The sequence below is a fragment of the Periplaneta americana genome, chromosome 9, assembly GCF_040183065.1.
Source record: "Periplaneta americana isolate PAMFEO1 chromosome 9, P.americana_PAMFEO1_priV1, whole genome shotgun sequence".
Lineage (NCBI taxonomy): Eukaryota > Metazoa > Arthropoda > Insecta > Blattodea > Blattidae > Periplaneta > Periplaneta americana.
In genome coordinates, this window is record NC_091125.1 from 174,972,309 (window position 1) to 174,986,279 (window position 13,971).

Here is a 13,971-nt window from a genome sequence, read left to right on the forward strand (position 1 = left end):
AGCTCTGGTCCGAGAGCTACACCAACGACTATTTAACGTTACACAGAGCAGTATTGACAGCGGGAATGTGCTGTGATTTGCGAGTGCAATGTAATTGTATGAGCGGAATGCATGTGTTAGCTGCTGCATGTATTATTAATTCTTAAACATTAATTTGAAGTATTGCAATGAGTTCGGAATTGTGTGTTATTGAAACATTATTAAATCCATTTTCCCGAAGGACTATTCAAGAGAAGACAGACATTATAGAGAATATGTGCGCTCGTTCAGTGCATCTCAACACAGCAATATGCATTGGTTGGCAGGGTCGAAAGAAACTAAATAAACTGTTTTGTTGACCAGGTTTGTTATATTATATCGAACTTCTACATCTCATAAGCGAATATGATTTCATAATTATAAAATAAATTATTTATGTGGGTCTGATTATTTTTATTAATTATGAATTATTATATTCTCCCATCTTCCCCTATGAATAAAAGAGCAAGCCTAACTTTCGTGACTAGCATTCGCCCCTCGTTATGATTCATATGCACTGCTGAATATTGCAGGTTGCAAGGATGCAGCTCACTTCCACGGATAAACAGAACATGATCAGATTACCAACTGGATAGAAATGGCAGTGATAATGTAAATGCATAAGATGTGCTCACCCAGAAGATGTTTGTCCTCGTAGCGAGACTCCCTCAGACAGTACAGTGCTCGTACGGCCTTGTTGGAATCTTCATAGATGATGACCATCGAACCATATTCATAATAAATTGGTCCAATGGAGGAAAACTTGTTTTCTAGAAGGAAAAACAAAATAAACAATACGTTCAAGTTGGCTCTTCAATGAACTCAGAAGAATTAAAATTGGTTTGGTTTACATACAGTATCTATACATTTGAATATTAAATATAATTAGTTTATGAAAGTACGTATCTATATGGCTTATTGAGCACAATATAGCCATCTCTAGTAGAATTTCCAGAAGAATGGGCTTCTTATCACAGTGAATTCTGGCCAACTACTGCAGCCAGTTTATTATAAATAAGATTGTCAGATTGCATTTATTTTCAACATGGAGTCTAATAGGCTTATATGCAGAGATAAAATCCAATATTGTGACTTCGAAGTTGCTGTCGCACTCTTTTATTTCTAGAATGTTGTTAACTATGATGAATTGTTTGAATTCAATTTAAATCCTGTCCAAATTCAACCTCGCAAATTTCTAGCGCAATAATTAACAATAGATCCCTATTAGAAACAACAACAACAACCAAATTTCTTGGCTTAAAAGTCGATAATGTGTTAAATTGGAAAAATCATATTAAAGAAATTACCCCCAAACTAAATTCAGCTTATTTTGCTATTACATCTATGCAAAAGATAGTAAATATCAATACCTTAAAAACAATATACTTTGCATACTTACACTCGGTAATGAGTTTTGGAATAATATTCTGGGGAAATTCCACAGATAGTAATAGTACATTTCTATTACAAAAAAGAGTAATTAGAATAATAGTAGGTGCCAAGTCTAGGGAATCATGTAGGGCTGTTTTAAAAAAAACAACAAATAATGCCCATGGCTTGTCAGTATATCTTCTCATTAATAATCTTCCTCGTATGTAATCGTGAAAACTTTGTAACTAATTCAACAGTTCATATCATAAATACACGTAAAAAAAATGACTTTTATACTCCATCGGCAAGTCTATCGTGCTATCAAAAAGGAGTGCGTTATATGGCAGTAAAAATTTTTAATAGCCTCCCTATCGATATAAAAAATGAAACTCAAAACATAAAATTATTTAGGGCCAAATTAAAGAAGTACCTAATTTCTCACGCCTTCTATTCTGTAGGTGAATTCATGACATTCAATAACACTTCATGAAATTGATACCGTACTAAAACTTTGTGTTGTACTAGTAGACTATATTGTAAATCTCGTCTGTATATATTTCATTTAGACTGTGACTATAAATTAAGACTTTATAATAGTATTAGGTTTTTTGACTTGTTCCATATTCTAGCTGTAAGCAATGTATGAATACCATGGAATGTTAATAAATACAATACAATACAATACAACACAAGAGGTTTGTGAATCAAGAGAATAATTACATAGCTACATGGAGAAGAACAGCAGTCTTGTTAAAAAGAAGGTTGACTATTTTTCAGAAGTAAATGTAATAAAAGTTCCAAATATTGCCAAGGTACCATAATTGATTTTCTGTTCAGTATATCAGGCTCTAATGCCTATGTTTTCTTTAATGAAGTTTATGAGGTCAGATGCAAGGAATAAGTGTTCTGTGGACTTGATAATGTCTGAACCGGAACTACAAGCATTTCAATCAGTCACGCAGAGCATTTATCTTGGAGAATAAAAATAATACAACATTACTTCAGGCTGCCAAATCATGTGTGAAATATGAGTGCTGTCAGCAAGGCTTCGTGTTTTCCTACGTAGGTATGAATGTTTTTATTACGCTTATATGTAGGGCCTACTAGCAGACCTAACATACAGGTTCTGTAAATGTATTATATAATGTTAAATGTCTGAAACAGAGTTGAGAACGATCATGTTCTTACAGCTTAAACAATGACCAATTAATGAGATGCTACTAAATCCCTGAAAGTTCGCACACATCTTCCTTACTTTTTGTGAAAAATCTTCTTTTTTTCTGAAACAAATCTGGCATCCCTAATTATAAGCTTCCCGATTATAAGTTTTGAGTAAAATACACTACCTAGCTGAAATTCTTCAAGAATAACTAATTACCAATACTGAGTCCAGAAATATGAATAGCTATGCTGATATAGCTTCATACAGTTGAACAGTACGTTGCAATAATAAATTAAGGAAACATTAAAAATTGTTTAATTATCCATATTATAAAATTTATTCTGAATTGAAATCAAAACCATTAATTTCAACTGGCTGCAAATCATGCTGAGGTGCATATTTTTCAAAAAGTGGAACTGAACCCTCTCAGTAACATGGTCCACAAGTAGAATAGGGATTCTTTTCGGAAGAAGTAAATAGTAAGTAGGTAGGATGGCCACAACAAGCTTTAACTATTTTAAACAGGGGCGGCTTTCGAAGAGGGGCTGCAGAGCTGCAGCACCCCAGACATTTGTGGCTCTTGTCTCGTTTTATGTTGTGAAAAACATTATACAGTCTCTATTTAGCAGCTCGAATTTTAAAAAAAATTTCGCTCTCAATGACATGCACGCAATCATTAGTGAAGTCACTTCCTCCCCTGGTGCTGCCAGAGCGAAACCAGAGACAAGGACTATAAGGTGAAGCCACTTCCTCCCCTGGAGCTGCCAGTCTCGTCTCGGATGCTTTGTGCGTTAGTTTTACCTCTCCTCCCTGCTGCCCCTTGCCATGAATCCAGAGTTTCCAGATGCTGCAAAATTTGCAGCAGTTTGTCAGTAGCGCGCAGTTTTAAATAGGCCTACATTTTCTTTAATGTTGTGAATATAACAAGTGCAACAATGTTTAATTCTGTACAATATTTACAGTCTATTCAGTTCAGTACCTTAACAATTCAGGAGAAATGTGAAATTAAGTGCCCATCAGTTGAATCTCATAACGGAAAGAGCCGCTAAACAAAATACAAAGGCTCGCATATTTTTTGATAATTTATCCAGTATTCCTGCTTTCTTCTCTCGATCTGTATTAGATTAATGTGTTTCAAAGACAATTCCATCAGCTGGGGCAACAAGTTGGATTTAAAATAAGAACAGTAAATGTTGTTCATGAGAAGAAGGAGCCATTGCTAGAATGTTTTCAAACCATAATGGAATCTAAAACATCTAACATCACAATAAATGAGGCAAGCGCCCTGGTGCGTACTTTTGAAGATCCTGAATTCAATTTCTGGCTCAGTTATTTTTTTCATTTATTGATATATCATGTAGCCTATATATATTATACAACCAACTACAACATCGCCAGTTAGATATTTCTAAGGTTCAAATCTGCATACAGTAGAACCCCGATTATCCGTCACTCCATTAACCGATTAGTGGATTATCCGACTGTCTTTCGCTTCTTTTTTTCTACAGAAATACAGTATATGAAGTACTATGACACTTTATATTAGTACGTATTTTTTTTGTAGAAGGTGTTATTAATTTATTAGTCATTACAAGTCCTAACCCTTACACAATATGGTCTACTGTTCGAATTGCTGTACTGTAGGCTACAACTTCTATATAAAATGTCTTCCACGGATGTTAAAACAAAACGTGTTGTGGTAAGTATTGAAAAAAGTGCAAATAATTGAGTGATTTGGAAAGAGAAACTGTGGCTCATTCCGCATCAGAATACGAGATTAGAGTTGTTCTGTGCTCGAGAATAATCAAGAATAAAGTGTTCAAAGTACATAAATTCACAATATGAGAACTCCACTATTCCTATCTTACCACAAACAACCATAACAAGGATTTTGTTTGGCCTTTGACAATCAGATTTACTTTGAAGAACTTCTGATCCACTAACTAGTGTGTTAAATACAAGACCACGGAGAAAATTACGAAAGTGTAAGTATTATTGACTTAATTCACGAAAATCTTTTATGGTACGGATTATCCGATTTTTCCGATTAACCGTTCAATTCATCCCCTTCATTATCACGGATAATAGAGGTTCTACTGTATAAAAAATTAAATTATGGTTTATTTAACGACACTCGCAACTGCAGGGGTTATATCAGCATCGCCCGTGTGCCAGAATTTTGTCCCGCAGGATTCTTTTAAATGCCAGTAAATCTACTAACATGAGCCTGTCTCATTTAAACACAACTTACAAGATAAGGCGCATGGAACTAATCTTTAAATAAAGTAAGTTGCTTGGTTTATTTTTGTATGCAGCCCCCCTTAATTCAATACCCATGAGCCGCCACTGATTTTAAAGTTATATCATTGCTACAACACTTCACACAAATGGATCTGGAATGAATGCGAAATTTTTCTCAATTTTTTTTACAAAAGTTGTAAGCAAAATAAAAGAAACAATATAAAGTAATTAATACACAGTACCATAGAACATACTTCCTGTTATCAATTTAAAGAAACACAAACACTGGGTAATGACATACAGTACACATCAAGTGTCAGAGTACCGGTACTGTTTTCGACTTCTCTTACTGGACTTCAGATGAAACTAAATGGACATTAGGGCCTACAGGCCGTAATGAAATCTATGTATTTCTCGTAAGTAAACGTCTCTACCAGTGTGTGGTGTGCCTTTTTCATCTTAACCTGAAGGGAATCGAAACACGTGAAGACCCATCAAAGAAAGTCATCTAATGACATCAGTTACAATGCAAGATTTTTAAATGAATCTGAGATTATCAGATGCTAACTACTCACCTTTCCCCAGAAACTCGGTGAGCATGTTTTCATAGTTGCGCTGGTTAAGGTTTGGAGGTAGATTGCCAACAAAGAGGGCAAGGTTTGGACCATGAGGATCTTGCTTTAGTTGCAGGTAAAACCTCATAAGCTCCATCTGCCGGATGGATTCTTTGCCCAGCTGCTTCACTATTTCCCAAGGACGCTCATCCCACGTCAACACTCGTTCAGTTACTTCAAAGTGAGAAAACACACACCAGCAATTACAATTTCGTTTCACTCAATTGAAATGTTTACTATATTATACCCTAAAGGAGCAATTTCCAAATGACTACGATGTAATAATAATAATAATAATAATAATAATAATAATAATAATAATAATAATAATAATAATAATTCCCCTCCTTGGCTATTATTATTATTGCCAAACTATCTCCCTAAAATTTAACTATTCTCTCAGTAATGTCCTAATTACTAGGAAAGATTGTATTAGAGATCTTGGTGTCCTACTTGATTCAAAATTATATTTCCATGATCATGTGCAATATATTTATACCCATTCGTTAAGAATGCTTGGTCTAATTAGGTCTATAACTTATTCTTTTTCCACTCCTATGTGTTTATTAATTTTATACTATACGTTGGTTAGATCCAAGCTTGAATATGCATCTGTTGTATGGAACTCCATTACTTCCACTGACTCAGCTAAATTGGAGAATATTCAAAGAAAATTTATTTCCTTGTGTTCTTATAGATTTTTACCAAATTCCGATTATAACTATGAGATTAAATGCAAATATTTTAATTGCGGTAGTTTGTTCACCAGACGTCAGGATCTTGATTATTTATTTTTTTGTAAAGTCATTAAGGGTGATATTGATTGTGAATCTTTCATAAGCAATATCAGTCTTCGTATTCCAGCTAATGGTTTAAGATTTCATAAATTGTTTTATAATAAGAATCCTAAATCTCTCTCTCCAGTCTGCAGATGCATTAAATATGCTAATTTGCATGGATTCAACTTGGATCCATTTAATGTGTAGTATATCTGAGTATTTTTCTCACTGATCTAATTTTAATAATTATTTGTCCATTTTTTTTTCTCTTGCATTTGGTATTAAGGTAGACTATTCCATTATTTCAATTATCTTATTGTACTAATTTATGATTTTATAATTTTTATTTGATCTATGATTGATGTAGACTATTATATTGTTTGTATTTCATCTCATTGCCATTTTCTAACATTCATTCTCATCATCATTTGTTGTTTTGTTCTGTTTTTGTATCGTGCTAAACTTTAATTGGCCTTGTGCTGTTGTTTTGCACGTTAATATTCTAAATAAATAAATAAATAAATTATCATCATCATCATCATCATAATTATCATTATCATCATTATGTCCACTGACCATGGTATATATCAGCCAAATAAAATCATATACTGTTCTCCAACCAGGAGATAAACCGTGAAAGGAATGTGCTTATTATTGCGTCATCTATTGGAGCGAAGTAGCTAGATAATATTAGAGTTATAACGACAGTTCAAAAATCATGTGCTCTCCTGCATATGTTATTTCCTGTATGGAGGGATTAAAAGACCAGGAGATTAACAGTGATCTAATTTTGTAACTAGGGTAGTATAAAAATGTGTTATGGTTTGTGCTTTGAGAGATAGCCAATAGAGATATGAGTACCCACGTGTGTGACCTTATGACATCTTATGACATCAACATTCATTCACAGCATCACACCGCTTCCCTTCATTCCCTGGAGACTTTCTCGTGGTTGGAGTACAGTACAGCCAAATTACAATTACCGTAGTCTACATTTCTGTAATAATGTATATATCCGTATTAAATATGTTGTTGTTATTGTTGGTCCAGTGCCTAGGCACTTGACAATGAAGCCACTCGCCATCTTGCACTTCAGTATTTTTTGTACGATGTCATCTTGTAGCAATGCTGTGCATCTTTTGATGTGTCCTTGTTCACCTCTTCATCTGCATCACACAATACACAGGTGGATGTATGGGAAATTTCCATTCTGTGCAGGTGGCTTGCCAAATAATCATGACCCGTTAGCAACCTGAACATCGCAACAACAGATTTACGTGGCCCTTGAGGGGTTATCTCGGGGTTAATCAATAAAATTTCCCAGGTTTTATCTTTTGCTCCATCCGAATTTTGTTCTTGGGCAGATCCGAATTTACTTTTGATTAGTTGCTTTACACAATTAATTGAAAATCCGTTACTAGACGGTTCTAAATTTCAGTGCTCTGTTAGCAAAAATGTATAATGTCTTACTTACTTACTTATTGGCTTTTAAGGAACCCGGAGGTTCATTGCCGCCCTCACATAAGCCCGCCATTGGTCCCTATCCTGAGGAAGATTAATCCAGTCCCTACCATCATATCCCGCCTCCCTCAAATCCATTTTAATATTATCTTCCCATCTACGTCTCGGCCTCCCCAAAGGTCTTTTTCCCGCTGGCCTTCCAACTAACACTCTATAAGCATTTCTGGATTCGCCCATACGTGCTACATGCCCTGCCCATCTCAAACGTCTGGATTTAATGTTCCTAATTATGTCAGGTGAAGAATACAATGCGTGCAGCTCTGTGTTGTGTAACTTTCTCCATTCTCCTGTAACTTCATCCCTCTTAGCCCCAAATATTTTCCTAAGAACCTTATTCTCAAACACCCTTAATCTCTGTTCCTCTCTCAGAGTGAGAGTCCAAGTTTCACAACCATATAGAACAACTGGTAATATATCTGTTTTATAAATTCTAACTTTAAGATTTTTTGACAGCAGACTAGATGATAAAAGCTTCTCAACTGAATAATAACAGGCATTTCCCATATTTATTCTGCGTTTAATTTCCTCCTGAGTGGCATTTATATTTGTATAATGTCTTACCTATTAATATTAAAGAAGACTTTTTTTGTGAGCAGTTAGGTAAATAATTGCACATTCGAAGTCCATTATGTTTGCAAGTGTTATTGCATAAAGCAATATCACATGCTGTAATGAAAAGATATTGTTTCTTATGTTATGTGAATGGACAACTGAATTTGTTATAAAATTAGTACCTACTTCAATAATTTGTTTTTATAAATATTAACATTAAATAAATACATAAACCCAAACAAATGTTTTTTGTTTTTAAATGGCTGGAGCTTGGTTTCAACCATCAGTCCTTGTGCTTCCGAGTAGATCTTGCTAGGACTTGGTCTAGTCGTCTGCGTTTGTCCCTGTCTGAAGCTACATCCTCTTCACACAGGAGCACCCTGTTCCTGAGACTACTCCCATTCTTTGAAGCAGTCACGATCCGTTTCTAATCTGTAAAGTGCTATTCTGTATGTGAATTCGTGACATTCAATAACGCCTCATGAATATTTGTGTCTTGTATTAAGTACTGATACTACTAAAATTTACCTCTGATTGTGGTTCTGGCTGATATGTACATCTATTACCAGGCAGTACATCTCACTTGACGATATGTGTCAGAGGAAGAACAATAGTTTGTATGCATCTGAAGTCTGACTAGTGGAATATGTAGCTAGTCAGCGATGTATGCATTGAAGTGGGAAAGGAACTAGACATCCTACCCCATTATCTCCTGGCCTAGTTGCCTCATAAGTGATGCCTCATTGGTTTTACTTATGAGGTTCAAACCTGTTTTCGGACAGTTGACTAAACAACAACAACTACTAAAACTTGTGTTGTACTAGTAGACTATATTGTAAAACTCTTCGGTATATATATTTCAACTAGACTGTGACTATAATTAAGACTTTATAGTACATTAAGATATGGAACAACAAGTTTTGATGGTGAAATCATTGCAATAAGTGAATGTCTCAGGAATCTTCTATGCCACATCAATAAATTTAAGAATGCAGTTATATTGTCAGACTCCAAAGCAGCTATTCTATCAATAGTCTCTAAACACACACCTTCATCTCAAACAGCAGAAATAACTAAAATGCTCTCTCAATTAATATCACTCAATAAAAGAGTTGTGTTCCAATGGATACCATCCCATTGTGGAATCCTGGGCAACGAGAATGCGGATGCTTTAGCAAAGAAGGCAGCACTGCTACTTACAGACCTGTTACTAAATCTATGTATTACTCTGTGAAGAGATTTATTAAATCTACATACTTAGACTTCAACAAACAAAATTTGATAACTCAATCCCAAGGGAAAAAATGGAACTCTCTGCATCAAAATCCACAGTTAATTCCCAATTTACCACGAAAATCGTCTGTAGCTGCATTTAGATTGGCAACAGGCCATGATTGTTTGGCCAAACACCTGCATAGAATTGGAATATATCAGTCCCCTAACTGCCCATTGTGCAACTAAAACCAAAAAATGGATTCGGAACACCTCAAAATCTGTGCTTCAGTGGCTAGTCATGATAATATCTTTGAAAAATATTGGAGTGCAAGAGGTCAAATGACTCTATTGTCAAACGCCTGGCATTAGAAAACAACAACAACATATTTATTATTTCAAAAGTTCCTCCTATTCTATTCTCCATTACGGTAAATCTTTTGTTTTACTTCCTGTAGCCTTCTTTGTAGCAAAATCTCACATACACACACACTCTTCATCTGGAACCAGCTTGACTGTCTTCACGTAGCCAACCGTTTAGTGAGTGGTCAACAAAGATTACGTCATATAAAACACAGCCCGCAAAACACAACACAGGGAAAGATAGGAAGGGGAAGTGTAAGAGGAGAAGCCGGAGAACACCTTCAATATTGCAAGTTTCCAGTGCAGAGACGGACAGTAAACTGCTTAACTTTGAATGAACAAGTGATGGCTAAGGGAGGGAGATCATGCCTTACCTCTCCACCCTGCTTGTGTATTAAGAGGTTGACTCGTGATCACTGGTCTAGTGTCTAGTGCAATGGTCTTAATGTTACGTTCCTACATGCGACTCTTACCTCCTCTGTCTAGAAGAATCTCACTCAGACGATAATCTTCACATTTAAAATTTTCGAGCCCAAAACGAATCAGCGATTCACGAATCAGATCTGCTATTGTTGTATCCCCGTTAACAGGGACAGTACAGTAGGCCTCGGATACTTGCAGCTTTCCTGGGTACACACGCACCTCACCACTGTCGTTGTCACGATCCCTGCAGTTGAACAGACCAAAAACCATGCACACTGCAAATTAAGCAACACTGACCAGTATTCATTTCTTAATCTCAGTTTGAACATTGCCCGTCAAATAAGGTCCACAACCAAATGAATTAATTATTCATTACGTTACGAATGAGAAGATGCCCTTTGGTATCGTTGATACAGCGGACAAGAGAACAACCATATCTTACACAAAAAAAGAAATACAAAACATAACATAAAGAACACAACAAAATACAAATACGAAACAAAACAGTAAAAAACACGCCAGTACAAATCAAACAACATAATTACAAAACACTAACACAAATACAGTACAAATATTTGAATTGAAATTATAAATATCTGAACATTCTTTGAAGTACTACAGAACATGGTGTACCTACAAAGAATGACGCATGTAAAAAAGCAAAATATGTACGGTACCGGTACTATAACCTAACCTATATTGAAGTTAGACAACTAAAATAAATTAGCCGGTTTATATAATCATCAAGGAAGAATGTACGGACAGATTATGAGAAAGATAAACCAAAATTTCATATTTTGACACAGTGAAGTACAGTAAAAGATTCATCATTACAAGAATGTTTCTTTGAATTGTTAAATCAGTAGCAAAAACTTCCAAGTTTAGCAACAATAAAAATAACCAGTATCAGAATTATACACCTCATAATCTACTTTCCTTCCTCTCATCATCATCATCATCATCATCATCAACAACAACGACACAATTATATCTGTAGGTTGCTCTTTTGGAATACATGGAAAATCTTTGCATTCTTGTAGTATGGACAGTCTTCAACAGTTCACATGATTATAGGTTAAAAGTAATGTCAGTTTACGATCTATTCATTTACAGAACCTTGATATTCCTTAGATCCAACATAGATCTTTATATCAGACTAGATCAGATATACATTCCTTTAACACAATAAAATGAAGATAAATTAGATTACACAAGGTGCAGATTGAGTGTGAGCTCAAATACCTGCTTTTTTAATGGCATAAATATATTTAATAAGCTACCATTGGAGGCGAGAAAGTTACCAATAAATAGGTTTAAGTCCTGCATACATGGATGGTTGCTGAACAGACCTTTCTATTCAGTGAGTGAATTCATGGAGTGTGATGTAAATATTGTATTTTAGAAATGTAACCCTTTCTTTATATTTTAATTTGTCTCTTTGTATTTTAATTATACCTTTTGTCCTTATATAAATGTGTTAACCTACAGCATACTCTGTTTATCTCTCAGTGTATGTTTATTTGCTTATAATTATTTGTTTATTTGTCTATATTTATTTGTACTAAGTTTATTTGTTTGTGTATGTGTGCGTGTGTATATTATCAAACCTGACTATGTCATATCCAGGCCTTGTACACTGGTTTCTGACAAATAAATAAATATTATTATTATTATTATTATTATTATTATTATATATTTATTTTCTCCTTTTTGAATCATTGCTATGTTAAAAATTTCTATTTCTTTTCTTACTCCGATTTTATTAATTTTGTCTACTTGACAATTAGTACCTTAATTTATTGTTCATAATTTTTCTTACTTGATTATTAAATTTAACGTCGCTGTATCAACTACTAGGTTATTTAGCATCGATGAAATTGGTAATAGCAAGATGAGACCAAGGATTCGACATAGATTACCTGAGATTTGACTTATAGTTGGGTAAAATCTCGGAAAAAAATAAACCAGGTAATCAACCCAAGCAGGAATCGAACCCATGCCCGGGAGCAACTCCGAATCAGTAGGCAAACATGCTATTGCCTGAGCTACACTGGTGGCCTATTGTTCATATTGAACCCTTGTCTTTGTAGTGGTGATGTATCAAATAATAAATGACATAAAATTAAATTGAAATGCTATTGGCAGTATTCTACTGCATTCAACTTACCTGAAGCGTAAGAAGACTGCGGGCCTCTTGCCCTCCTTGCGGTGAAGGTTCATTACAGGTAACGGATCAGATAATCTTACTTCAGCAAGTCTCGGATCTTCGCTTGCATACACATCAGTTAAGTAAAAGGTCCCTGGAATTTCAGAATGTTAGATTACTGTGGATCATAGAATAAGAGTGAGTTTACTTTTTGGTTTGACAAAAAGCAGAATATAACATTAACTAGAACAACGTCACACAAACTCGTTATTCCTAAGTAACCAGCTAGATGGTGTTCTGTAAAACATGAGAAGTATTTTGGGTTTTCCAACAAAGTAGCATTAACTATAACTATAATTTTATTTAACCTTGGTACACGGATTACTTTATTTTGTATCGAATACAAATGTTGACTTGGATGACATTAGATATCACTTGGAAAATTCCTCTAAAAATTGCTTTCTCATGTTTTGCTGGAAACGGCTAGGTCTTACAATTCTGTACGAAATGCTACAAATCTGCTGACGTTAAAACCTTACAAATTTACAGTGATGTACAGTCATTCTGTAATCAGACGCGAATTTTTTTTTTTATGTATTCCTCATATTTAATGGATTGAAGTTAAGCCATGAGTTTTCCGATTAGACAGAATTACAAACGAAGAAATAAGGAGAATAATACACGCTGAGGAAAGTGTTCTGGATAGGACTCAGAAAAGAGGACGAAAATGGTACCGACATCTTTTAATAATGAATAATGACAACTGGCTAAGAACTTTTATATATATTGTTCAGATTAAAGTGAAGGCTAAAATGTATAAATAGGTTGAGATTGGTACTAATCAGAATAAGGAAAGGACTAGAATAATCTTATGCAGGCCTACGCAGTGCAGTGACCAATGATTACCAACGAAAGATTTAAAGAGTGTGAAAAAGTGTGATAAAGGAGAGTACCGGTATATAATAAGATTGATATAATATAAATGTCATTAAAACAGATATTAAGGTAAGGTTACCAGACGTCCTCATTTTCTGGAGACATTCCCCGAATTTTTCTTTTTGTCCCCGGACAAAATTGTTCTCAGGAATGTCTCCTGTTTCCAGCCATCCCCAGACTTTCCGTGTTAATTATTAATATGGTTTAATGATCTTACACATTGCTAGGGATAAATTTTATTGATGCAAATTTGACTCTTTTATCATGACGTCATAATCAAAACTGAAAGTGAGATCGTAACTGCAGTCGAGTCTTCATATTGTTATCAAGGTTAATAGAAAAACTGAACACTGGGTAGAAAGAGAAATTTATTACAACATCAATTAAGTAACTTATCTTTAGAAAAAGTGACTTTTATTCCACAACTGAATTCTCAATGTCTCTTGTAAATTTTATGAAAATGCTGTTGAATATGTCACTGCTTGTATTATTCATTCATAAGATCTATGAATTAAATATTTCTGCGATTTCCTTCAGAAAGAGACAAAATTGAAGAGACAGTCCATTACTTTTCTTCAACTGTAGATGGACTTGACCTGGATGAAGATAATTTATTTAATGAAGTTCCTTGCT

At 34.6% G+C, this 13,971-nt stretch overlaps 1 protein-coding gene across 12 annotated transcripts in view; it reads right to left on the reverse strand.

Annotated features, from left to right (window-relative positions):
* The window catches only part of LOC138706753 (diacylglycerol kinase theta), a 254,529-nt gene that overhangs the window by 23,150 nt on the left and 217,408 nt on the right, over positions 1–13,971 (reverse strand). For all 12 annotated transcript variants that reach the window (XM_069836403.1, XM_069836402.1, XM_069836406.1 and 9 more), the window contains 4 exons: positions 12,424–12,556; positions 10,307–10,500; positions 5,368–5,580; positions 654–788 (listed from right to left, as the gene is read on the reverse strand). In XM_069836403.1, coding sequence (XP_069692504.1) covers positions 654–788; positions 5,368–5,580; positions 10,307–10,500; positions 12,424–12,556 — 675 coding nt within the window. The remainder of the gene's footprint in view (positions 1–653; positions 789–5,367; positions 5,581–10,306; positions 10,501–12,423; positions 12,557–13,971) is intronic.